Source organism: Gadus chalcogrammus, chromosome 15 (genome assembly GCF_026213295.1).
Source record: "Gadus chalcogrammus isolate NIFS_2021 chromosome 15, NIFS_Gcha_1.0, whole genome shotgun sequence".
NCBI classification, from domain to species: domain Eukaryota; kingdom Metazoa; phylum Chordata; class Actinopteri; order Gadiformes; family Gadidae; genus Gadus; species Gadus chalcogrammus.
Window position 1 is genome coordinate 28,579,326 of NC_079426.1, and position 27,558 is coordinate 28,606,883.

At 42.7% G+C, this 27,558-nt stretch overlaps 1 protein-coding gene across 1 annotated transcript in view; it reads left to right on the forward strand.

Annotated features, from left to right (window-relative positions):
- Positions 1 to 27,558, forward strand: part of LOC130404253 (piezo-type mechanosensitive ion channel component 1-like) — a 99,558-nt gene that overhangs the window by 68,531 nt on the left and 3,469 nt on the right. The window contains 28 exon segments of the mRNA XM_056608894.1: positions 41 to 145; positions 407 to 563; positions 845 to 1,088; positions 1,345 to 1,441; positions 1,623 to 1,788; positions 2,058 to 2,147; positions 2,459 to 2,541; positions 5,561 to 5,635; positions 5,738 to 5,838; positions 6,274 to 6,418; positions 6,712 to 6,777; positions 8,785 to 8,957; positions 8,959 to 9,143; positions 15,421 to 15,591; positions 15,755 to 16,016; positions 16,182 to 16,370; positions 16,746 to 16,955; positions 18,115 to 18,307; positions 18,470 to 18,537; positions 18,540 to 18,586; positions 18,953 to 19,100; positions 20,699 to 20,851; positions 21,137 to 21,198; positions 21,376 to 21,534; positions 21,705 to 21,852; positions 26,216 to 26,401; positions 26,967 to 27,059; positions 27,217 to 27,389. Of these exon segments, the coding sequence (XP_056464869.1) occupies positions 41 to 145; positions 407 to 563; positions 845 to 1,088; positions 1,345 to 1,441; positions 1,623 to 1,788; positions 2,058 to 2,147; positions 2,459 to 2,541; positions 5,561 to 5,635; positions 5,738 to 5,838; positions 6,274 to 6,418; positions 6,712 to 6,777; positions 8,785 to 8,957; positions 8,959 to 9,143; positions 15,421 to 15,591; positions 15,755 to 16,016; positions 16,182 to 16,370; positions 16,746 to 16,955; positions 18,115 to 18,307; positions 18,470 to 18,537; positions 18,540 to 18,586; positions 18,953 to 19,100; positions 20,699 to 20,851; positions 21,137 to 21,198; positions 21,376 to 21,534; positions 21,705 to 21,852; positions 26,216 to 26,401; positions 26,967 to 27,059; positions 27,217 to 27,389 (3,949 nt within the window).

Genomic DNA, 27,558 nt, shown 5'->3' on the forward strand with positions numbered 1-27,558 from the left:
CACTATAACCCTCTTGACTCTCCGTCCCTCCTCTGTTTAGACTATCCTTGGCGGTGGAACACTCCAGTGATGATCAACTCCGCTCTGATTAAGTGGATCTATCTGCCCGATTTCTACACTGAGCCCAACTCACAAAATCTTATAGGTATTCAAATCAGGACCTAAATGCCGTACTCATAAGGAGCTGTTCCAATTGGTTGTGTACAATTACATTTTCTGAAAACACAGCAAATGCTTATTTTGAACAAGCAACATGTTTCCTTATAATGCAGTTTTTTGGACTTGAGTGAGGGATTAATTGAAGTGATGAGGTCATGTAAAACATGGTTATGGTTCATCCAACAGTGGTAGAAGCCAAAGGTTTTGTTACGTGTTGGTCTTGATGCATGTGTTTGTGTGTCTACAGCGGATTTTGTCCTGCTGATGTGTGCCTCCCAGCAGTGGAAGGTGTTTGAGAATGAGCGGACAGAGGATTGGATGGTTCTTGCGGGGGAGAACACAGACTGTCCTGATCCAATGGAGAACCAACTATTCAACCCAACACCCAATTTCATCAACTGCAGGCAAAAAGCATCCTCTATTGAACTATTCACCTCATAATCTGTCCAACCATCAAACATTCATATGTAAACTATTGCTTGGTGCATCAAGCCGGCTTGTCACTTACTCATCTGTCACTCTGGAATGGAAGGCAGGATTAACCATGTCACAGCACGTACCACATTTATATCATGCTGTACACTGCAACTAGTCTACGATCTGTACAAGATTCAGCTGTTTTCCTATATTGTTCCATAGTAATGACTCCTCTCTTGTTCCCTTTGTTTCCCTCTGCTCATCCCAGGTGTTACCTCGATATGGCTAAAGTCCTGGTGTTCCGATACCTCTACTGGTTTGTGCTGTCAGTGGTCTTTGTCACAGGAGCGACAAGGATCTCTGTGTTCGGACTGGGTTATTTGCTGGCGTGTTTCTTCTTCTTTTTGTTTGGGACTCAGCTATTGGTCAAACCAGCAAGGGCCCGCCTTGCTGTGTGGGACTGCCTTATCATCTATAATGTAGCAGTTATCATTGCAAAGAATCTGTTATCGGTAAGTGAGGTCCTCAAAAAACCTCAAACACACACAGGACACATCTACAGACCCAGATTACCCTGATTAAGTCCTTTTGTCTGTGGATGGTTATCAAATTATTATTATCAAAGTACTTGAAATCATGGATTAAAATAAACTACATTTGTCTCTGAACTAGGAATAATAGTTAATATACACATACTTATATATATATATATCATAATATTATGAAATAATCCTACTGACTTGTGTTTTGTTTGTGTTTTGAATGCAGATCCTGGCATGTGTATTTGTAGTTGGGATGCAGAAAGATTTTTGTTGGGTGATACAGCTCTTCAGTCTAGTTTGCACAGTGAAGGGTTATTATGACCGTAAGTACTGATTTCCTCAAGCACTTCTATACAAATAGAAAGACCCATTTTCTCATCCACTGACAACGTGACTTCTTGCATGATGCAATTCTGTGGACATCCTGTATTTCTTGCATTTCTATCTTAATGACACCTCAAGTGCTCTTTTTCACATGCATGTTTTTTGAATTCCTTCCATCAGCCAAGTCTGTGGGCGACAAGACCTGCACCCTCCCAGTGGAGGAGGCGGGCATCATCTGGGACAGCATCTGTTTCCTCTTCCTGCTGCTCCAGAGGCGGGTCTTCCTCAGCTTCTACTTCCTGCACGTGACAGCAGAGCTCCAGGCCTCCGCCAAACAGGCTTCAAGGTAAGAGTGGAAACCACCATCCCAGGTTGATTTTGGTTTGGTAAAAATATCTTAACAGACTTTTTTCAATTTAGAGACCCAGTCACTTCCTCAAATTCTGCAGGTAAAACATGCAGAATGTTTAACAGCATAGTATTCATTTATTTTTAGCATTAACAGATTGAAGGCATTAACATTTTCAATTAGTTAAATAATAGTTGAGTGATGCGTAAGTGCAGTATGGCTGGTAAGACAAAGACCAACTAAATGCGGTATTGCTTTGCTCCCAGGGGTTTTGAGCTGTTCAGAGCCAGTCTGGTGAAGGACATGACGTTCCACCAGAAGGCCGAGGAGAAGTCCCTCTCACAGCTAAAGAGATCGTAAGGATGTTTTGTAGCTTCAGTGCCTCAGTTCTAGTGACATTCTTGAGAAGGTATCTACAAAGATTTGCTAAAATATATTATTCCTAATTGATATTATATTTAACAAACATTGACGCTCCTCTCGTAGCCACACAGGAATTGAAGAATTGTTATGTGTTGTAATTGTAATAAATACAGCTATAAAATAAAATTGGATAACAATGTATGACGATGAAGCATCGTCATGGGGATATTAGTTGCTGATTTATTTATATAAAAGGAGAATCCCTCATGTTTCCTGTATCTATATTATCTTATCTGTGTTAAAGCATGCAGAGAATCCGCTCCAGACAGAAGAAGTACCGAGCAGGACGTAGATCTTCTGGAGGTTCTCTGGACGATGAAGCTGATGGTAAAGATTTAACTGTTGGAATGGAAAAAAACTTCTGCTCATTGTGAGGGATCTCAATGGTTTATAAATTGTTTATGGAGGTTATTGAGGAATATGAAAACACAGCCATATTCTCTGTAATGTAGTTGTTCACATGTTAAACAGAACCGCTTATCACGAGGGTCTGAAGCTCCATGAAGAAATTCAAGCCGCCATCTTGGTACTTCTTGACCAAAAATTGTAGAATAACCAAGCAACCAGTTTTTATTGATTCAATAATAATGATGAATTAAAGCTGCAAGCAGCATTTTACGGGTTTCAAGCCTAAAGCCGCCAATTAAGGTGCGGCCACACCAGACGCGTATCTCGCGTACTTCGCGTATAAAATCGCCATTTTTTCCATAGGGAACCATTGGTTTACGCGCGTAATACGCGTTTCACGCGTATAAGCAACATTTTACGCGCGTAACGCGCGTATGAGGCGCGTATATTTACGCGCTATACGAGCGTATATCGCGTATATCGCGTACATTTCAAGAGTTCAAAAAATTTAACTTTTTACGCTCATACGCATGACGATTAACCGCGTTGCCCAATCAGCGTTGAGCTTGACCCGACGTCACTGGCAGAGAGTAGTGAGCTTGGACAGAAGCATACGGCCGACATCTTTCTTTATTCTGTGTGGAAATAGTAACATAGTTACGCCATTAAATGCTTTTATGGAAACATTTTAGCGAGAAATGTGCATTTTACTTTCATAATGTTCGCTCGGTGAATGTGAAGGATGTTTGGTTTGATAGTTATGACGAAGAGGGAACGCTCCAGTTCACTTGCATGGACAGAGTCTCTGGTTACTAAGCAACCTCAACGTCTTGGCGGACTATATATCTGCTGATCAACACTACGAATGCTGGAAACACACCAGACACACCATGTGAAGTTATTTAACCCGATTATTGTTATTTATATCCGAGATTATTTAATCTAACCCGATCTAAACTCTATCACCCAAACACGGCGGCGTTTGGGTTTCCTACCTCGGACTCCAGCGCAGCCACGGCCGACAACTTTCTTTATTCTGGGTGGAAATAGTAACATAGTTACGCCATTAAATGCGTTTATGGAAACATTTTTAGCGAGAAATGTGCATTTTACTTTCGTAATGTTCGCTCGGTGAATGTGAAGGATGTTTGGTTTGATAGTTATGACGAAGAGGGAACGCTCCGTTCACTTGCATGGACATGGACTCATCTAGGGTGACGTTAGGAGCGTAGGCGCGTTAGGAGCGTATGCCCATTTTTGACACAAAATGGTCAAGCAACATTTTACGCGCGTATCTCGCGTAAAAATTACGCGAGATACGCGTCTGGTGTGGCCGCACCTTTAGACCCTGTCAGACCATTAAGACCCTGACAGGCCATTAAAACCCTGACGCAGACCAATAAGACCCTGTCAGACCATTAAGACCCTGACAAACCATTAAGACCCTGACGCAGATAATTAAGACTGTTTTTGTTTGCATACGGTTGACAACGCTGGAATAGCCTCAGCTTGGATCTGTTGATGGGGAAACAAAACGTCATGACCGTACGTCAAAAGGCTGAGGAGTTATAATTCTTTAAAGTTTTCAATTGATCGCTTTAGCGCCCCCTATAGTCCTATTTTGAAGAACTTTTGCCTAGTTAACCTTGACCTATGCTTCTTTAAATACACCAAGTTTGGTGATTATTGACTCAAGTTAACCCCACCTTTAGTCACCTATCATTGATTTGGCTAATTTGGAAGCCAGCCGCCATTTTGTTACAGGTTCTTGGTTTCATGGGAACATTTGCTGAACATGAGGATACACAAATGTCTACCGGATTTCATGACTGTAGAAGAAAAAGTTCAGAAAATATGTCCATCCAAAGTCTGCATTTTCAGTTAATTGATATAGCTCCCCCTATCGCCCGATCTGGATACAATTTGGAGGAGTTTATCCGGACCCATGATTCTTTTTTGATGAGAATTGGGTTAAGTTAACCTTGCTTTTTAGCATTAAGTTAATTTTGGACGATTCCTCTGGCGGCCATGTTGTTTGTCAATCAACTTCATTTTACTTAAGCAGTTGGGACTTTGGTCCCCAATAGCCACTAAGTTGGTCTCGCTCAAATCAAACATTCCGTCTATGAACTGTTGTGATTTTTTTTTCCTAATTTGAAATATGTTGAATCTTTCTCGTTCAAAATTTGATTCAGAACAACTTTTGATCGGACTCAAGATCATAGGAGTCCAATTTGATGTTGATATAAGCATTTAAGTCTTTACGCGTTTTAAACCACACCCTTTTTAGAATTCAATGGCTCCTGGGTGCTTTAATCTTTATTGGACAGACTTCGCTTTAAGGCAGATTGAAGAAATTGGTCCATAGATGATGCGTGCTAAAGGATTTTTGTCTACGTCTAAAAACCTAGGATCCTTAGAGAATTGGGTGCTTTTAATGTCGTAAAAAAAATCTATCAAAATAAAGTCATAGATTCTTGAGTCATATTTGCTCAACCTGAGGATATGCATTTGTAAACAAAGTTTCATGACTCTACGTCAAAGCGGTTATGAGATATGTTTGTTCAAAGTTTGCATTTTTGGACTGTTGCTCTAGCGCCACCTTTGGCCCAATCAGTGCAATATTTGTTCTCTGTTAATTTTGCGTCAGCCTCTACAGCTGTAGTAAGTTTCATAAAAAGCGAGCGACCGGTTTAGGCTGTGTAAGTCAAACGTGGAGGAATAATAATAATAATAATAAAACTAACAATTACAATAGGTTGCATTCACACTTTGTGCTTGGCACCCTATCTAGCAGCAGGTTGGTGGCTTGGATTGTTTGTGACATTATGTGAACCCCTCCTCAACACAGGGCATGTATCAAGTGGACAATTTAATGTTTACTGCTACAAATCGGACATGTATCTATCTACTGCTAATGTTATTAAAATATCAAAAGAGATAAAATACCATTAACCACATAGAAAGATAACTAATGATTGGTTATTTACACTCCCAGACCCTTCCTCCCGTCCAGACCCCAGAAGGAAGACCCCGAAGAGATGGCATCAGCCATGGATGCACCACGCTACCGGTCGGAGAACTTACATCTTTCATTTGAGTTGTGCAAGTTGTGTTTCTCATACAGACATTTGTTCTACACAAGCTAACACATGTTGCTGTTTAATCCCTGCAGTGCTCCACTCTGGCGAGTACTACCTGTTTGAGTCAGACAGTGAGGATGAGGAAGACACGCCCTTTGAGGAGCCAACCCCTCAGAAGCAGACTGCATGTCAGGTTGGCACCTTTATTTATTCAGCTTTTGAATATGTGCTTCTGATTGGTCAAGAACATTCCAGATTTGTGCATTATTTTCAATAATGGGACACCTATGCCTTCAAAAGTTCCAAATCAATGCGCTGCCAATGCAACTTTGAGACAATGTTTAAATGTGACTATTGACCAGAGTTTTCCATGATAACGTTCAAACTATATGCTGAAAACACAGCGGATTATAAATATGTAAGCTGATAGAAAACAATCCTATTATTATGTTTGAAAGTAACTAATATCTATTATAAACTTGTATAATCTACGAGTTGCTATAAGTTTTAGGGGGAATATGTACATACACACAATCATTTTATTTTGTTTATTAGTAGAGAGCGTTAAGAGTTTAGAGTACTTATGTTATGTTGACGCTATATGATTGTTCAACTTTGTGGCCTTCAGCTGGCGTACCAGGCCTGGGTGACCAGTGTGAAGGGCGCTCTACGCGACCGCCAGAGACGACAGCGAGAGCTGAGGCGGTTGGAGAGAGGAGACAAGAGCAAGGAGAGGGACAACAGAAGTAACCAAGAGGCTGGGCTGGAGTCTGGTACATTTGCAGATACACACCAAGACCACATAGTGAAGGAGCTTTACTGAAGTCTATATCCAATCTATCCATTTGTTATCTTAAATTGTAAATTCAAATCATAAACCAAATGTCATTGTATCACTAAAGTTGATCAAAAATGTTTATTTATATTTTCACAATGTGTTGTCTCATCCCTTTCACCAATCATTCAAACGAGAAACCATGCACGCACGGTTGCACACACTCACAAACACACTACTACGGAACAATTCTGCTCATGTGTGTTTGCCTGTGCTTCTATGTGTGTTAAGGTGACCATAATGTCTTTGAGGATCTGATCCAGGATGGACAGCAGTCAACTGAGCAGTCAGACTCTGGTAAGTATATATATCTCCTGATATATTATCCTTTCTTAAACAACAGCCAGTTAAAGTTATTGCATATTTTAGGCTTTGGGCCCTATCTTGCATCCGGCGCATTTGACTTTCTACACTGACGCATGCGTCGTTGCTAGTTTGCAACTGGCGCAGAGCGTTCTTTTCCCTCCACCGCCACTCGCGGTAGATTAGGGAATGATCTTGCGCCCCAAGGCAGGGCTGTACAGTGCGACAGTTTTGATCGCATTTGCTATTGAAATATTTAGCGTGCGAAGATAAATACAAGTCCACTCGCACCGGCGCGAAAGGGTACGGCTTTCAATGGCACCACTAAGCGCGAGTGTGTGGGAGCATGATGGGAGCGTTGAATGTTGGGAAATGTATTTTGAGTTATAGGCTCGCCAGTTCCGCTCGACTACTAAAAAACTACATTTCCCGAACATTCACACGTTGAGGAAGAGGTTTTGTAATGGTCGCGGGAAATTCACTTTTTAAACAAAACAAAAAAATTAAAAGGTATTTCCCTGTATTCGGAAGTTATTCTTCATCAAATAAAGATGGAAACTTGGAAAAAAAAATCCACGTATGGAAGAGATTGACTCGGCGACCACAAGCACGGAACCGGCACCTTCGGACGAAGCCGACTCCACCCATGACTCCGTCTCGGCCAACGGGAAAACGTACAGGTTTAACCCCCAGTGGTTAAAAACGTTCAATTGGCTGGTCTACGACCAGTCCAAGAAGTCTATGTTTTGTAAATATTGCCTCGAGGCAGGGGAAAGGACATCAGAGGTTAATAAATAAGTGTTTGTTCAATTTGTAATAATTACTTAATTTTGTTGAATGTGTTCACCACTTCTGGCTGCTGATGTTTTAAAAGAGGCTCTCATAGTCACTTTACTATTTAATATGTTCATTGTCACTTCACTGTTGTTAAATTTGTTCATATAGTGTTGCTTTTGTATATACGTCCTATTTTGTTCATATAGTATTTTTATTTTTTTGACTGTAGTATGTGTGCTACCAAAATAATTTTTGTGCTACTGAATTTTTTCGCTTGCTAGCACCAGTGCTACCATTTTAAAAAGTAGGCGTACAGCCCTGCAAGGGGCGGTTCAGCGAAAGGAGGAGGCGTGTTCTGGCGCAAACGTTCCCTGGTGCTATTCTGCAGTTGCAGAAACAATTGCGCCACAAACCAGGAAATACCTGGTTTAAAGCAGAAGCGCGTTGTTCAGATGCTATTTTTCAACATTATGCGCATGCATAATGTTGCTTGTGTACCTCGCGCATACACTTTGCTTCTCACATCTACCTAGCCACACATCTATGCAAATTATTTGGGAAAGAACAGCTGATACAGCGGTAATAATAAGTTTACACATTTTCTTGACACAGACATCGAGTACAAGCCCATAACTTTTAAGATTGATGAGTTGATCGTGAGAGAACATTGTTTTACCGCGAGTGATTGTTAAAAGAATGAATGAATGCGGGCGCGCGTGTGTGTATGTGTAAAATAATTAATGAATGCGGGCGCGCGTGTGTGTATGTGTAAAATAATTAATGAATGCGGGTGCGCGAGTGTGCGTCCATCTGTTTAAATACACGCATACTAAACACGCATAATACATTCCATGGCAATGTATATTAACGGGGGGACACATGCATATTAGGAACACAAGTCAATAACGATAGTGCATACAATACTGGTAAGAAATTATGTTTTTTTAATGTATTGCGTATATCATTAAATAGAACCACAGTTACCTCACATCATATGTGTGTTAAGTTTTCCTCGCCAAAATTTATTTGAGGACTCACTATTTCTGAAGTTGTGGAAGAAAACGCCATTCCATGTGTGAATTAGGCCATATTATTTTGCCATAAACTGAGCCATTTGAACTTTGAAATTCATTAATTTCTAACAATTCCACTCATACATCTACTCAATAGCTGTAGAATGTGTGGGGTGTGACCCTCTGTCTTCTGCTTCATGTTGATGTGCAGGTCATGGAGCAGTGGTCCAAAGGATCCTGGATATCCTGAGGTTCTTATGGGCCATCGTGTTGGCAATGGTGGACGGGCTGTCTGAGTGGCTCAATCTGTTGACTAAACAGTACAGGGATACTTCTACTGTTCTGTGCAAAGAACGCTACCTGCACATACACAAGATAGACAGGTAATGTCCACAGACAATACCAGAAGGCTGTTAAACATAAACTACTCCAAATGCTCCATTACGTGGCCCCTAAATCTGCTTTCCCCTTCCAGCCGGGGACCACAGCAGAGCCTTCAGGGGACAATCTCTCTGAGGACGGGGACACACTGGAGAACAGCTTAAATGAGACAGATGCAGAAACAAACAAGTGAGCCTGTCTGTCCCAGGTTTCTTGAAACAACAATTAAAAAGAGAAATATAGTTTATAACAATAACAACATTAACAATCAATCAATACTATATCAAATACGAAAAATACTTTGGGAAACCATAACACTGGCCCTTATCATATATATTTACATGCATATAAATGTATATATATATGTATATACATGTAAATAAATATGTGTATGTATATACTGTATATATATATATATATATATGTGTGTGTATGTATGTATGTATGTATGTATGTATGTATATGTATATATATATATAGACAGCAGGTGAAAAAAAGAATATATATATATATTAGTGCTTTAAAGCGATTAAAAATATTTAATCGCGATTAATCGTATTAATGCCATTGTTAACACGCGATTAATCGCATCTTTTTTTCTATTCTAAATATCCCTTGATTTCGTGCTGCCCCTCCCAAAGTGGTACAGCCTAGGTGGGCCTTGAACTGCGATTGGTCAGAAAGACGTAACAGCTAATGACAACATTGAACTCTCGTGCAGGCTCGAACAAGTGACACACAAACACACACAGGAGTTTTTCACTCGCTCCGTATCCTTGCTTGCCCCAACAAGTTCGTGCAGCGAGCTTGTTGTTTTGTTCGCCGTGTTGCTAGATTCGGTATGGTTTTGTAGTTTTTCTGACGTGACTAGTTGTTGCTAGACAGCATGTGAAAAAAACTCCAACGTTTGCCAAGCCAAAAGAGCGTTAAAAGCGCGTTAAAAAAATAAAGCCGTTAAAATTGGTTTGCGTTAATGCCGTTAATAACGTGTTAAACTGACAGCACTAATATATATATATATCAGTGGAGGCTTCTCCATTGAGGAGAGGGAGGAAGATCCTCCTTAACATTGTTGAGAATAAAAAAATTTAGATTGCAGACTACTGTAATGAATTAATGCCCTTAAATATGACTACTTTAATGACTTTGAATATATAATGTTTGTTTCCCTGGGTAAAGGGATATTAGCACCCCCTATCGCCTATTGACAATAACTTCAGGGAGGGCGTTCCTCCCTCAGCCTCCGTTGTCGCCCATTCATTTCCTCGAAAGTACTGGCGGCCGGGGAATAACATGGGTTTCAATGGGAGAAAGGAGGAAAGTCCTCCTCTGAGCGGGTGTGACCTTAAGTGGTCCGATTCGCGCAAAACTGCCTGCGTGCAGTATACAAACATTCAGTCACGTGGAGATTCAACCTTTTCAATTGAGCAGAAATACTTTTTAATGTACCGTTAGTCCTTACATTTATCAAGGGGCTTTATTTAAAGCTACAAAAATAATACAAATAAAATAATAAATAAAAAATTCAACGCAACTCTGACGTCCCCCAGCTGGTGGGGGGCTAATGACGTCATCGTTTGCGTTTCAGGCGTCCACACGAATCCTAACACGAAACAGCATAGGTCCAGATAGATTTGAAACCACCTCCGTAGGTGGTTTCAGAAATTTGCGGTTTCGGGGACCGGATTCGCCGGCTCCTTCTGGACGGTCGGCCGAAATGCACAAGACTTATGCGGTTTGACCAAAAAATCGGCTTTGTGTGGACGGGGCCTAAGAGACGCAAAGCAGGTGAAAGTATCTGAGCGATGGCGAGATTCGAACATTTGCGAATAAAGTGTAACAATGGAAACATTGGAAACAGAGGACATTGTTTCATGTTTTATTACACAAAGCATTCCATTCATTGAGTTACAGTGCTAAGTTAGCGACCAAAGAAAAATGTAGACCACTTCGCAAAATCGAGATCACCAAAAGTAATGGCAACATCAGTGTTGTGGGTGCTACATTGTATGCTAAGTACTCATGGCTTACTTGTAGCATTACTAGCAATCGACTGTATTGTTGCCCTGTTTGCTAATAAATAATGGCAAATCTCCAACATGGTCCGTTCTTGATAGGGCTACCAAACGCCACGACAAGTGTCCAAGATCACGTTGGTGCTGATATGCGACTTTCCTTGCTAGGCACCATGCCTATAGATCAGGTTGTTTGAAATAATGTTCTTGTTCTTTTAACTATTTTGTTACTCTGACCTTTCTGTTTGATATTGTGGAAAGGGTGTGAAAAGGGTGAATGATTCAGAGCATGATGCATTTTAAATGGCATCACTTTTAGTCTTGAGGCTTTCTTAAAACAATTGTAACTGAAAATAAACATAGCTAAATTACAACCTTAACTTCAGTCATTAAGGGCAAAAATAGGCCCAGATTTTTTTATTTACTTTTACTAATCAGGAGTAGGCCTGATTTGACTAATGGGCTTTGCATCCTTTCCTTCTTCCCTTTTAGTCCATTTCAAAGACATGCTGCCCACCAGTTTTCAAATGACAGTGATGCCACTGGTGGCTTTGTATCAATTTTATACACATAACTATCCCTCATACTATTTTGTATTCACCAAATCACCCTGAAAACAACTTGAGTCTCACATTCTTATGCCGCCATACACCAACAGTGCAAGCAGGCCAATGGCAACCAAGCGCGCAGTCTTTCCTCCCTCACTTTAAAAACCACCAGCCACCACTGATTGTTAAGTGGGATTTGGCAGGTGGGGGAACTCTCAAATTTTGTGTTGGCGCAACAAAGAAAAATTACTCACCATGTACAACATATTGGGTATTGTGTATATTTTCAGATACGATAGAGTCCTTTCGTTCTGAGTACACACAATTAATTGCTTGACATTTAATGGTTTTACTTTGGTCCAGCCATACTGATATGGCAATATGCAAACATTGCTGAACACCACAATATGGAACACAACCTTGCTTTCCCAATTTTAATTCAAAATGAAAATGGAAAGTGCCAAGAACTGACATCATATTTTAACACCCCAAATGTTTGCAGACAAGAACAAAGAATCACAACCTATGTAGAGTTTTTCTGTAAAACATAACAATAAAAACCACCAAACATAATCTGTCTACGTGCATACAGTCAAAATAGCTCCCATACTGCTAGTACCTAGGGACTTAATTGTCACGTTTTTTTTTAACATATCTCTGTGATTCCACTGTTCAACAGGGAGGCCCAACCAAAGAAATAAAACATCAATGCCGACACCTTAAGTTATCCATTAGGCTATTTCCGGATTTAACTAGGCCAGGGCATGGGCAACTTTCATGATTAAGAGGCCAACATTTTTCATCATCACCATCAGAGGGCCACATGAACACGCACTTCAACTAATTGGATATGAGAGGAAGGTACCAATAATTCAAATCAGAACAAAATATGTGCATATATATGTCTTATATCGTGGCGGTGTCACACTACATTTGTACCGGTGTAAGTGCCATATTGGCTCGCTACCAGATCGGCTCGGGGTCAGTCGTCTGCTGATTACGTCACAACATACGCTATCTACAGCAATAAGGTATTTTTATGGCTAAATTAAAGAGCCTGTATGATCTTTCATTTTGAACATAGACATTCCACCTATCTGTCTGTATGATGTTTTCTTTAAAAACAAAACATCCCTCGGAATCATCCTTGGCTGTTAGAATAAGCCGTCCGTTTTGCCAGATTGGGCACATTTTCCAGCCTGATTTGGTACTTTGATCACTTAGGCTGGAAAAACGGGACATATGCCCAATCTGCAACACAACCCGAACTGACAGACCTACCGCGCTCACGACATGTTCTCGCTGTGGTTCTATGACACAGCCATGCTACAGCACAAACAGCCAATCACACTTGTCCCCTTAGCAGCCCATCACAATGAGCCTACGCCCATTCAAGCGTACAGCCAATGATATTGTGTAACGTAATCAGCAGACGACGGACCCCGAGCCGATCTGGTAGCCGAGCCAATATGGTACTTACACCGGCTGCCAAATTTGTACCGGGCGCGTCATCCATACGTAATCCATTCCAAACCTGCCTGTCAGCAGATGATCGCGTCGTCCGTTGCCGGGCAGGTTTCAAAAAACATTTGCGCTCATGTGCCAAAGACGAATAACATAATACGTTAACGGATCGCTAGATAATGTAATGTTTTGTGGTTCCTTAATAAACACACGATGTATCTGGAACAGACATCAACATGCCGCGCGCCAATCCAACTGCGCATGCTTCCGTGTGACGGTCTAATAACTGATGTTGATATCATTACACGATAACACTTGTTTTTACTTTATAGTTGTATGTATTTAATTGTTTAATCAAATTTAGCAAGTAAACTGAGTGTTTAAAGCAGGTCAAGGGACGAAATAGCACAATACAGATAACGGATCGCTAGATAGAAGGTTCGTGATGTTCCAGTCATTCGACGTGATCGTCCGTTGCCAGGCAACGGACCTATCATCTATTGCCAGGCAGATTTGGAGTGGATTACGTATGGATGACGCGCCCGGTACAAATTTGGGCAGCCGGTACAAATTTAGTGTGACAGTCGGCTGGTGATAACATTTGTGTTTGGGACATAGTCATTGAAGGAGGGTCTCGGGGGTCCTCCACAGAAAATTTTGAATTTGGTAGATGTGATGTCCTGTATTCTGGTAACCCTAACCCTCAAAATTCATTCAGATTCTAGCCTAGTATGTTCATTCAACCAAAATATATTAATTTCATATTTCCATGCTGAAAATGTTTTTTAACATGTCTATACCTTGTTAAATTTCCCATGGCATGCTACGTTATAGATGCTTGAGGGCCCCTAGCACAGTATTTGAAGACATCCGAATTCAGCCGTGGTACAGAATTACAGCCACTACGAGCTAGTCGCACATTGAGCTTTCCCCCCAAACGCTTTAATGCAAATGAGGAGGAGAGAGGCGGGTCAGAGGAGGGGGGGGGGGTGTGGCCCTGAGCAGCTTGCGGCCACGGTACATGCGCTCTGTTTACAGTGGATGTATCACAATGGCGAGGCGCACACAGCCTTTGGCCGTGTTCTGAAATTATTCTAGAACACGTCCGGTGCTCCGGCGGGAATCCTGGAGCTCTATATCTCAATAATATCATATTATACATAGATATCTATATCATATAATATATATGATGATCACGGCCAAAAGCTGTGTGCGCCTCCAGACGATATTATGAATCTCAAAACGAGCTGCGTCGGGTTCTCCGACCGTCTCTGGTTCTTCCCACGTCCAAAAACCATCAATCTGAAGTAGACTGAACCACGACATGGAGGAGAAGGGATTGTTGCCCACGATTGTCTCCTGCCGGAGCCTAGCTGCCGAGGGACCACCGCCTCGGCAGCGGGTAGCGCTTAGGCACCACCACTCCTGCAGCAGGCAGCACCAAGGTGGTGGTCAGCGGGCAAGCGGGAGACATTCGCGGGCAACAACCCCTTTCTCCTCCATGTCGTGGTTCATGTACTTCAGGGAGACAAAGCCAAAGTTTCTTTCCCCCAATTCCTTCTCAACCATGGCTGAGATAACTCCCACTACAAGTCTCGTTATGGAAATACCAAAGACTAGAGTCCGACGTGTTATGCGCCATAACACCAACAGCAGAACGGTTATCCAAATAACAAAGAAGTGTACAACACTTGCGTTACAGTGTGTATAATCACACAAACCACACACACACATGTGCCGCGCGTACGGTCGTAGCTCATTGTCTCATTGGCGGGCCAAATTCTCTGGGCGGGCAAGGCAGAGAAAGGGGAGGTAACTTGGCCCCTTATGACGACGTATGGGGCCACATGACAAATAAGCACGCGCGAGCAGGGTACCTAGTGCTCGTTTAACACCGAACGCAAGTTTTAGCCACGTGGGGACGGGAGGCAAGCTTGCTAGGGGAACTCATATTAATGTTAGAAAACCTCATAAAGTGAGATTTTCATGCCATGGGACCTTTAAAGAGTAACAACAACAGCCACATGAGTGATTAGTATTCTTTCAGTTCAAAGGGCTCACATACATCATCATTCAATGGTGATGAAAACTGAAAAACAAAGGCCCAACATTAAGTGCAACAACTAGCATTATATTCAGTGCAGTTTTGCTATATGTAGTGGCAACTTAAGTTGAAATTACTTTCATGACTGTAATCGTTTCTAAGCAAACTAGACACATGGGTTGGCCTTTGAATTCTATGAACAGATACTCTGCCTTTCATCTTGACTGAAAGGTACGGTTTTCTTGATCAAGTTTTCTGTAAAAATCTATTTATATATTCATTTATCTGAGGTGCCGGAACTGTTTCCGGAGCGTTCCGGCCCACTTTAACCCCTGTATAGATATATATATATATATCTATACACATATATAATTTGTCCTCCCCTTGTCTCTCAGTTTCCTGGCCATCACAGGTTGGTCCACAGTACCACCAGCAGTCTATTATGGTGGAACTGAGCAGTCATCAGAATCCACATCGTGCAGCACCGTGAGGCTGGCAGTAGAGCCACAGGGGGGTCACAAACAACACAGACACTCCAGAACAGCCAGTGAAATGCTGGGAGAAAGGTAAGGGAAGGGAAGGTCGCTAACCTTCTCAGTGGATAAAGAACTCATCCGTAGTGCATAGATAGAAGCATATGTCAATGAAAAGATTTGTACGAGTAGATTTGTGACAGATTTGGGATAGATTTGTGACATGAAACCAACTAACTCAGATCTGTCTCTGCAGTTCTCAGTTCTTCATCGAGGAGCTGGAGCAAAGCAGGGACTTCTACGCCAAGCAGAACCGCCTGTTAAAGCTCCTCTTTGCCTTGTACAGCCTGTTGGCTGCCAACTCAGAGCTGGTCTGCTATTTAATAATAGTGCTCAATAATGTGGTCTCAGCCTCGGCCATATCCCTTGTCCTGCCCATACTCGTGTTTCTGTGGGCCATGCTAGCTGTCCCACGACCCACCAAGAAATTCTGGATGACGGCTATTATCTACACAGAGGTAAGTGGAAAATGGAAAGGCATGTATGGATATTGTGGTTAATTGTATGGATCAATGTTACTGTCATAATTGTCAGAATGATGCTTTGGCTTGTACTAATCCACAGTGCTTGTGTGAACAGGAGATCGGTCATTCACCATTTACTAAATGTTGATCTTTCAACAGGTGATGGTGGTGGTCAAATACCTGTTTCAGTTTGGCTTCTTTCCATGGAATAGCGTTTATGAGATGACTTTAAACGAGGACAAGCCCTTCTTTACACCGCGGATCTTGGGCCTTGAGAAGACAGACAACTACATCCGATACGATCTGTTACAACTACTAGCACTCTTCTTCCACAGGTCTTTGCTGATGGTGAGTAACTTATATTATCTAGGTCCAATGTGTGTCTTCTTTGGTCACCGAGCAAAGCACTCAGGCTTTCATTAAGGGCATGCTCACTTTAGTCATTTGCATGCACGCTTTAGAGGGTGCCGGCCGCTCTAATGAAGTTACACTCACACTTTACTGAAGTGCACGCCCTGAAGCTTCAATGCACCGTTGACAAAAATGTAGTAAAGTCATATAAATAATTTATTGGTCAATTAATTGACGATAAAATTTGATACAAAAGTTAAGCGCCACTATGGATCACGGTTGATGGATTTGTTGGGCCCAACCTTAAGAAGAGCTGCAACACGCTGCAATCAGATGCATGGACAACAGTAACCTTGTGTTCCTTTTCCAAAGCGCTACGGCCTGTGGCACCAGGAGGGCCCGCTGGAGGAGAACACAGCGGCCAACGAGGACGGCATGGACAGAGAACGGCAAGGAAGGGAGAAGGAGGAAGCAGCAAGGGGATCAGATGAAGACGTTTTTCAGAGAGGACTTGCGAACAAGGACACCAATGAATCCGACTGGACCGACCAGCAAGGCCCAGTCCTGATTCAGTCAGAAAAGGCTTGTACTATTTTCTTTAAAACACAAGTGACACAGGATGGTGGTGATAGTGAGAGGCTCCTATCAGTGGCGGCTGGTGATCAAAAATATTGGTGGGGCACAGTAATAGACAGGGTCCCCCCCCCCCCCCCCCCGTAAAAAATATTGAATTTAATAGATTTTATTTCCTGTATTCTGGTGCATTTTGGGGATGGCCACTTCCTATTACCTATTACCTACTATTCATTCAGATTCATAGCCTACATCCTGACTTGCAGGGCCTGGACAAGCTTACATTGCATATACAGACCTACGTTATGGCCATTCCACCAGCCATTGCTATTTTACCCATTGTTGTTATTCTGATAATGAGACAAATCATGATCACTGTCCTATAGTGTCCATTTTTTGAGTCTCAATGTCTACTTCAAATGCAGTTAGAAATATGGGACAGTAGCTTAATTTTGTTTATATGCTACATGCCGAAAGACAAAATTAATATGTAACTTACTTGCTCCTTTTAAGTATAACATTGCTTGGGGAGTCCAATTCCGCTACTGAAATGGGTGGAATGTGCTTACAACTCTCTGGTAGTTAGCGATCTATCTATTCTCTACATGTAGTTGCGTTGAGCGAATGCTGCTGAGGGAGGTAACCTATTTGATTGATTCGCTGAATTGTCCAATGATGTGGTGATAACAAAAAAGAAAAGGGACACCATTGGCCTTGGGCGCACACTGGTGCGACCCGAGGGCGAATTTTCTTGCGCCAATGAAAAGCTGTCTCTGCTTGATAGACTGAAAAAAGTTAGCGAGCTTACATTGACTTCAACGTGGCCGGCGCCCCTGACTTGGAGGAGGGCTTTATTTCGAATGACCAATAACTAGCCTAGCCCAAATCATTGACGTTCTGACGCATTTAAATGGTTGCTGGCAGTGAAAATTATATCACACAATTAAACAAGGATAGACGCTATGTATTTTTGTTGATTTATTACGAATTGATAATAGTTGATTAATAGTTGGTAGATATATTTAAGTGAATATTTCTCGGAGGGGCGGCGCCCTAGCGCCCTCTATTGACCCACCCCACTGGCTCCTATACTGCATACTGAGCTTCTTGTGTTTGATCTGATGGGAGTAATCTTTATTGAATCCCAAACCGTGTCCAATCAATCCAGGATGAACACCGTGACCCTGCTATTGTTATTGGATACACCCAAGAGATAACTGCCACTGGACCGCAGGATGGTTTGGAAAACCCTGCTGGTCCAGAGAACACCAAGCTAGAGGGAGAAGGACACACGGAAAAGACTGAACCGAGAAAGAGAAGCAGACTCCGCTTCCGGAAGGCCAAACGAAAGACGAGCAACGGTATTCATCTACGATATCTTGGGGGCTACATTGGTTTTAGGAAACTATATTTCTCTATGCATATACTTATATCTCACATATATGCATGTGAATATATGTGTGTGTGTGTGTGTGTGTGTTTGTGTGTCATGTGTTTCTGTTCACTTTCTAACTCTCATGTAGATTTGCCAACAGAAGCTTCACAGCCAATCAAGGAGCCGGTTAAGAAGAAGGGGAGAGCAGACGAGCTGAGAGACTTTTAGCTGCAGGACAGAAGATAAAGCATGTGTTAGTCTCCCGGTGAGATGAACCCTCACTGAAAAGACTCAGGACTCAATTGTTCAGAGTTCATCTAGACTCTGTATAGCAAATCCCTCCCACCCCTCCTTAATGTACGCACTTACGCAGGCTTGCTTCTATGAACATCCTTGCTGTACAAACAGCGATAGATTGTTTCTCTGTCTGACAAATGTTCTTATTGTAAGGCTCTTTGGATAAAAGCATCTGCTAAATGCCCTGAATGTAAATGTAGCTCACACTTTGTAAATACCTGCTGTTGTGAGTTCCCTTCATACTACGAGAAGTTTGTACACTATGACCTTTTTGTATAAGGCTAATGCAACAGGAATATAATTAGTTTTATTTGTTGCCTTTCTTTTCCTCTAGCGTTCAGGATGTTTACAGACCTACCCGCTGTTTCTTTGTGAATATCCTCCACACGGAATACCGTGCAGCTACAGACGTCTACGCTCTCATGTTCCTGACAGACGTGGTTGACTTTATCATCATTGTGTTTGGATTCTGGGCGTTTGGCGTGAGTATTAAACCAAAGTAGTAAACCGTTTCTATTTTCATCTGTATTCTATTTTTTTGCAACATTCTTCAATGGCTTCATTCTCTAATTTTTCCTGCCCGGGTCCTCTGTTTACCGTCGGTCTCTCAGTCTGTCATCTTACATGAGTGGTCCAACAAAGTGGTTGGTTGATTTTTCCCTGTGTTTTTCTTGTCTGTTGTATGGGACTGTTACTGCTGCACGCACTGCCTTAACATTTCCACCAGCAGATGTTTGTTCCAGATGTTACGGTCCGAAACGTTAGGCAGGGAGAACTAATAACTATAACTATAACTAATAATGGAAAAGATGTTGCTAGGAATACACAGATAACCTGTTATCCCTCTATCCCAGAGAGGGGTGGAGGTGTTGGGTGGTGCAGACAGAGGGGTGGTGGTGTTGGATTGTGCAGACAGAGAGGGGTGGAGGCGTTGGGTGGTGCAGACAGAGAGGTGTTGGGTGGTGCAGACAGAGAGGTGTGGAGGAGTTGGGTGGGGCAGATAGAGAGTTGTGGAGGTGTTGGGTTGTGCAGACAGAGAGGTGGAGGTGTTGGGTGGTGCAGACAGAGGTGTGGAGGTGTTGGGTGGTGCAGACAGAGAGTTGTGGAGGAGTTGGGTGGGGCAGATAGAGAGTTGTGGAGGTGTTGGGTTGTGCAGACAGAGAGGTGGAGGTGTTGTGGTGCAGACAGAGGGGTGGAGGTGTTGGGTGGTGCAGACAGAGGGGTGGAGGTGTTGGGTGGGGCAGACAGAGAGGTGGAGGTGTTGGGTGGTGCAGAGAGAGAGTTGTGGAGGTGTTGGGTGGTGCAGACAGAGAGGTGGAGGTGTTGGGTGGGGCAGACAGAGGTGGAGGTGTTGGTGGTGCAGACAGAGTGGTGGAGGTGTTGGGTGGTGAAGACAGAGAGGTGGAGGTGTTGGGTGGTGCAGACAGTGAGTTGTGGTGGTGCTGAAAGAGAGGTGGAGGTGTTGGGTGGTGCAGACAGAGAGTTGTGGAGGTGCAGACAGAGAGGTGGAGGTGTTGGGTGATGCAGACAGAGGTGTTGGGTGGTGCAGACAGAGAGGTGGAGGTGTTGCGTGGTGCAGAGAGAGAGTTGTGGAGGTGTTGGGTGGTGCAGACAGAGAGGTGGAGGTGTTGGGTGGTGCAGACAGAGGTGGAGGTGTTGGGTGGTGCAGACAGAGAGGTGGAGGTGTTGGGTGGTGCAGACCGAGAGTTGTGGAGTGTTGGGTGGTGCAGACAGAGAGGTGTGGAGGTGTTAGTTGGTGTAGACAGAGAGGTGGAGGTGTTGGGTGGTGCAGACAGAGAGGTGGAGGTGTTGGGTGGTGCAGACAGAGAGTTGTGGAGGTGTTGGGTGGTGCAGACAGAGAGGCAAGGAGAAGGAGGAAGACAAGGGAGGACTTTGCAAGCTGTAGCCAACTGCACTGATTTCAAATGAACGTTGTGGATGAAAAAGAAAGTAGTAGGAAGCATGAGAGTATCATCTTCTGGAGCTATGGTTCTGTTTATTAAGGAGCATAAAGGGAACAGGCATAGGCACCATCATAACACAATGATTGAATACACTTATTGCTAAACTGTCTCCCCAGAAACACAGCGCTGCAGCAGACATCGCCTCCTCTCTGTCGGACGACCAAGTCCCCGAGGCCTTCCTGGTGATGCTGCTCATCCAGTTTAGCACCATGATCATCGACAGAGCTCTGTACCTCCGCAAGACTGTACTGGGAAAGCTCATATTTCAGGTGAGAGTGCAGATTTTCATGGAGACCATACAATGTATATTTTATATACCTAGATATTTGGCTAAGCAAAGATAATTATCGGTTATTTTTGGTTAGAAAATGTCATTTGAACATTGAAGGTAACATTACAATTTGTTAATCTTGTGAAAAAACGGTTCTTGTTTCAGGTGACTTCCTAACAAATTACAATCAGATGATCTTTTTTAAGGCTTACCTACAGCACCTTTAGGATGCTGGAAGACATCAGACATGTTTTCATCTGTGTCTCTTCTTTCGCTCCTATAGATTATCTTAGTGTTTGGTATTCACCTGTGGATGTTCTTTATTCTTCCTGCAGTCACTGAGAGGTGAGTACAAAACAATCTAGTAGCTCATACAAATTTGGGTCAAATTATTATTATTGAAAACATAATTAATTGTACAGTGCACCATTTGTTTTCTATCTTTCAATAGAGTAGCTTTTTAATAATAAAAAATACTAATGCCTCTCTCTCTCATTCTCTGTTTCTCTCTCTCTCTCTCAGGATGTTTAACCAGAACTTCGTGGCCCAACTATGGTACTTTGTCAAGTGCATCTACTTCGGCCTGTCTGCCTATCAGATCCGGTGTGGATACCCCACCCGAATTCTGGGCAATTTCCTTACCAAGGGATACAACCACCTCAACCTTTTTCTGTTCCAAGGGTGAGGATAGATGCAAGTATGAATAGGAAAGAGTTCTGCCAGTTGTTGCTGGGTTAGGGTTAGGAAAAACACCAAGGTATTCCATCAACTGACTTTAAGGGGGCAAATTCCATAAACATAAATTGCATCTACAAATATGTTTCCATGCTCTTTTCCATGATTGTGTAAAGGTTCCGACTCGTTCCATTCCTGGTTGAGCTGCGTGCTGTCATGGATTGGGTGTGGACTGACACAACCTTGTCTCTGTCAAATTGGATGTGTGTTGAAGATATCTATGCAAATATCTTCATAATAAAGTGCAGCCGTGAGACAGAGAAGGTAAGGACCTGTGTACCCTCCTGTCCTGGCTCAGGTCTCGCTTTACATTGAAGCCTCTGTCTAGGCAGAAATCAGTGTTTTCTTTCAGGTATGTTAGTGTTTAGTGCCGGTTATAAAATTGTGAGGGACCACACACAAAACGGCATGTAAATCATACATTCTGCACGTTTTAACCTGTAGTAATTGGATTGTAGCGGTGTGGAGTGCTTTTGCCTCATCGGCAAACCACACACGACCAATACCATTCACAACCAACCCTGATCCACACTCTACAATCAAACACGACGTGAGACTAAACCATGGACGTAAACATAGCTGGATGCATCTGTCCGTCAAGCTTTGATCTGTAGTCTGCCGAAGATTCTCTGTCCAAGCTCAGGGGCCTCCTCGGTTTATTTAGAGGAAGAAGGGGTAAAATCCTTGTTTTGGCCATTCTCCCCAAATCACTACGTGAGCGTTAAAAACAGGTGGCATCCTTTCCGTTCTTCTTTTAATCAAATAGTGTCCAAATTCCATGTTAAACAGTGGTTTCACTTGCTTTTTGAGGCAAGTTTGATAGTCGGTTATCCAGTTCTCGATCTCTCTGAATGAGCCCCTGGACTGTCTGGACACTGCCATACGTAGGGCTCGGCATTCCCACAGAAAAGACACAACCTCCTGATCTCCTGCTGCTTGGCCTCCGACCAGAACGTCTTGAGCCCCTCCACCTCTGTCCTGGGGCCCCCGAGCAGAGCTCCGCTCTGTCAGCGTTTACCTCGAGCCAGTAGCCAAGGTCCACCGGTTTTAAGGGTTCAGGGTTAATTGTTGAGGTGACCTAGAACATGAAGATGCTCCACAAAGCTTACCCAAGAGCCAATCCACATCATTTCATAATTTCCATCTCGTTGAGCCCTTCCAGCAAAGTTGCAAAGGGTCAAGCTCTTGCGGCAATCTTGCTCTGTGCGAGTTGATTGGGCTGTGCCTATTGCCACTCTATCCCGTCCATGGCAGCAGTGAGAGCTGCAAATAATGCCTACAAGGCTTGTAAACGGGCTTCCTCTAGAACGTAGCGCTGCATGAGTACACTATAAGGTTCAGTATGGCAAATTAGTTGGTGATCCAGTGCCAGCTTCAACTTCCTCTGTCTATCTTTGGGCATGTTAGTTAATTCAGGTATTGAAACTAGCTCAGCAATGGTGGCTGGAGAGTGTATGGAGAGGCTTCTGCAACACAGGATACAATGACCGATGGCAGGCTGTGTCAGGCTGGGCTGGCACAGGCTGATAAGGGGCTTTGCCGAGTGTATACAGCTGGTAGGCTGGGGGAGCCTGTGGAGCAGGATGTACTTGGTGAGGTGATTGTGTGCTCAGCTGCTGAGGCATTGATAAGATGACTGCTGATACGCTGACTGCGCTGCGATGCCAGCGGAAGGCGGAAACACTGTCTTTAGGAGCACAGTAGGTGTGTGTGTGTAGTTATTGCGGATGGCCATACACTAGGTTGATAGGAGACCTGCCGATGCATGATGGCTGGGTGTTGGCTCACTGGCCGGAGAAGTGGAGCAGTAGTGATAGACTGGAGGTTAAGATGGAGCAGTTATGATAGGCTGTGGAGGTTAAGGTGGAGCAGTGATGATAGGCTGTGGGGGTTAGCGTGGAGGTTAAGATGTAGCAGTGTGATACGGGGGGGGGGATAGTTTGATACGGGATAGTTTGATACAGAATATAAATGTGTCAATAAATATATTTTAATTAATATTTAAAGGGCCCCCCTAAACTTTCCAAATTAATATTTCAGGGGACCTCAAGTCTCATTGGCTCCCTGGTTCCCCCGTATTGTTACCCTGGATAAAGGCATTTCCAAGCAATGAAGGAAACAATGACAAGGAGCTGAAGGACTGCATTCAAGTAGTTATTATCCAAATGCAACAGCCATCATTTTAAAGGTTTTTAAGTACTAACAATTAGGGCCCGACCGATATTGATTTTTGAGTGCCGATGCCGATGCCGATTGTTTTCAGAGAAAAATTACGATTACGATTTAATCGGCCGATTAAAAACAAAACAAAAAAAAGCATATAAAACGTAGTTTTTGATACCTTAAATATACTTTAACACTTTTGACGAATATGTGAATTGAATGCAGAACCTTTGAGTGTTTTAGAATACATTTACAGTCAAAAATGAGTGTAATGTCAAATGTAAAATAAATAAATAACTCCCAATGTGCTGCGCTCGCGAGCAGTGACTAACACGTGCGCGCTGAGCAGTATGGTCTCACCGTTAGAGTCTACAGTATAACAAATTAACATGGCCTGGGACCTAAAGAAAAACAGGCACAACATGCTCAAACAACGCGTCTTGTGTACATTGGTGAGGTGAGCGCGCAGCTGCCTGAGCGAGCGTTTCATGTTGTACGGTAAAATTCAATCCCCTCTTTTTTACTCCAGCTAAAGTTGTTAGTTAGCAAGGCGAGTAGGAGCGCACTCTGCAGGATACTAAGCGCAATAACATTTAAAAAAAAAATAATAATAAAAAAAAATAATAATAATCGGTTGTAATCGCCGTCTTTTTGGCAGATGTTGATTATTTTCAAAAAGGCTATAATCGGCCGATTAAATCAGCAGGCCGATGAATCGGTCGGGCCCTACTAACAATATATAATGTCAATAAACACAAATGGGTAATTGAGTAGTTTGAAGGAAATATTCAGAGCAGTTTTTCCAACTGGACCCTTTTTTTTTGGATCTATGGCGCATTTCCACTGGTGGGAGCGCAGCGAAGGTGCGGTATAGAGTGGCGAAGACACGCCTCTTCCGGTAGAGCCAATGGGCCCATGAGATCAAAAAATATGAATGGGTTTCAATTGAGAGAAAGTAACTATTTTCTGGTCCCAGTCTTTATATGCCACGGATTACACATATGTTGTTTGGATTTAAATGATAATTTTTCATGTCAAGAGTTTATTGGGAAATTGTTCAGGGCCCAGTTTCCCGAAAGCATCGTTAGCCTAAGTGGATCGTGAAGTGCGTCGTACAAGCATCGTACCGTTTTGATCGTCGTGAAAAAGCTCGTAGCTAACGAGGACTCCAGGGGTACTCGTAGGATGCTAAGAGCATCGTTAGCCTACTATAGCCTCAGTGGCATCACAAGCGGACATTCCGTGTATTGGATGTGTTTTATTAAAGCACATCCAATACCGCGGGATTCCCAGCTGGCACAATTTCGCAACCAAAAACAGTGGTTACCGCCTATATATTACTCATATACTACTGTTAGATTTAATCAGCAACGATAGAGAAATGTTAGAAGTCAACAACAACATAATTTATTACAGCAATTTAAAATTCCAAAAATACATGCGCAGCGAAATGAACCGATCAAACACCACTTCACAAGGCATATAATAAAATCAAATGATTCCATTGCTCTTGTGTGGGAGGTCGCTTTCGAGCTGCACTTGCTGTCTTCCTCTGATTTTAATTCAACCATCGTGGTTAAAATGTCTTCATTCGTAAAAAAATAAAACATTTGGTAGTATGAAATAATCCAAATTATTCTAAAGAGGGCTAGACTCCATGCGCCGCCCCGCCTCCTCCAGTGAACCAAGAAAGCCCGCGCAGTGAATACCGGGGTTGACCCCCTCGGTTTTATGCAGGAAACTTGAGATAAGAAGGTGAAATCGCCGGGCGTGCCAAGCTGCGATCGAACCGGCTTGGCAGCGTAAAAAGACCTATAGCCTACATCATCCTGCCCAACAATATGGGCAGGATCTAGACCAAGCTCTCCTAATCAGGTCAGCAATAGTTTTAATGTCTACAAATATCCTAGACTAGAGAGTGCGCGCCAATCAATGAAACCTTATGCGGAATCAGATAAAGTCTTTGCTGCGCAAAGCATGTTTCTGAAATCAGCACGTAATTGTCACACAAGCTATTTTTATTTTTGTGATATGGAAGGGGGAAAAGGCCATGAAAAAATGTACGCACAGTGCATTCAGGATTAGGACTGATACATATGTCGGCCTAGGCCTAATCAATTGTGTTTTAATATCTTTAGCATTCAAATTATTGCAGGCTCCAGTTTAAACATCCAGAGGTTTTCCTTTAACTAGCCCCTAGAGAAAATACCTTACACACACCAAAACACAGCCACATGATGAATGTGAGAACCTACATTAATGAGGTCTGAACCAGGCGCAGGCATACAGAAAACACACCCAACAAATATAGTAACATATTTGGAAGGTAAATGTGTACTACATCCACTATTTATCCCTCCAATGTCGAGGAAGGGAATGTTTGCATTACTCCTCGTTTGTTTTGTTCGTTTGTTGAGGTGCATGGTGTTTGTGTGTTTGAACATGTTTTTTCTTCTTTTGTCAGAAATACCCCCAGCCTAAAGGGCAGAAGAAGAAGATAGTGAAATACGGAATGGGCGGACTGATCATTTTCTTCCTGATATGCATTATTTGGTTCCCACTTCTCTTCATCTCATTGGTCAGATCTGTGGTGGGTGTGGTCAACCATCCCATCGATGTGACTGTGACAGTGAAGCTCGGAGGTTATGAGGTAATGATTAAATATATGATGCTTATATTTAACCCCATATCTATAATGAATCTAGACTGTGTTGATATCATTCGGCCAACGGCTGAATGATTTTTTGTGGCTAAACATGACTCACATCTGAAGCGGTGTTAACTTTGTGCAACAAACCAGACAACATTATAATTATATAACGTCTATATATATATATATATATATATATATATATATAGACGTTATATAATTGATACTAATACAATACCAATGGGCATAGTTTAAGTAGCTACATACAGTGTCTTCTTCCATAAGCCTTACATAACGACCACAGCTTCAAATAACTTTCATTATTCTTAATTAGAGTGTTTGAGATCGGTAAAGTAAAATCAAATAGATAGGACCATGAAATCCCAAAGCTTAATATGTATGATGTACGCATACATGACTGAAGACAATGTTTGATCCATGGGATTTCCTGGCAGGTAAGTCTGTGATTTGAGTGAAGGTCTCCCCTCCCCGGTAACAGCCCTTTGTCCATCATCCTGTAGCTACATACCTATATCTTTCTGAGGGTTGAACTTGTGTGTTCCAGCCCCTGTTCACTATGAGTGCTCAGCAGCAGTCCATCCAGCCCTTCTCTGAGGCAGACTATGACAGACTTACAACACTTTTTGGAGACAACGCTGTAAGTATCCATGCTTTAGATTGCTTTCTGCTATCCATCTCACGATGCATGATAGTGTCCTCTGTGAGGTTATTTTTCTTCTGGTGATTTAACTTAAATATAGTCACTGAAATCAACCAATCTCCAATCTACGTTTGAATGCTGTGTGGTTTTGTAGGTCGCCATGCAGTTCATAACGTTCTACAGTTCTGAGGACATCGTGACAGCCCGGATCGAGGGGAGCTCGGGGTCGGTGTGGAGGATCAGCCCCCCCAGCCGACAGGAGGTGGTAAAGGAGCTGATGGGGAGTCCTGGTGATCTAACGCTGCGGCTTGCATGGAACTTTCAGAGGTAAACAACACATCAGGTCAATGAGTAGAGCAGCAATAGCAGCAGCTATTGAATGTCATAATTAGTTATAAAACTAAGTTGTGTAGCATCTTATCCCAAATATCTTTGTTGTATACAGGGAATGGGTTAACCAATTGATTGGTTCTATGAACATCCTTACTGTACGGAC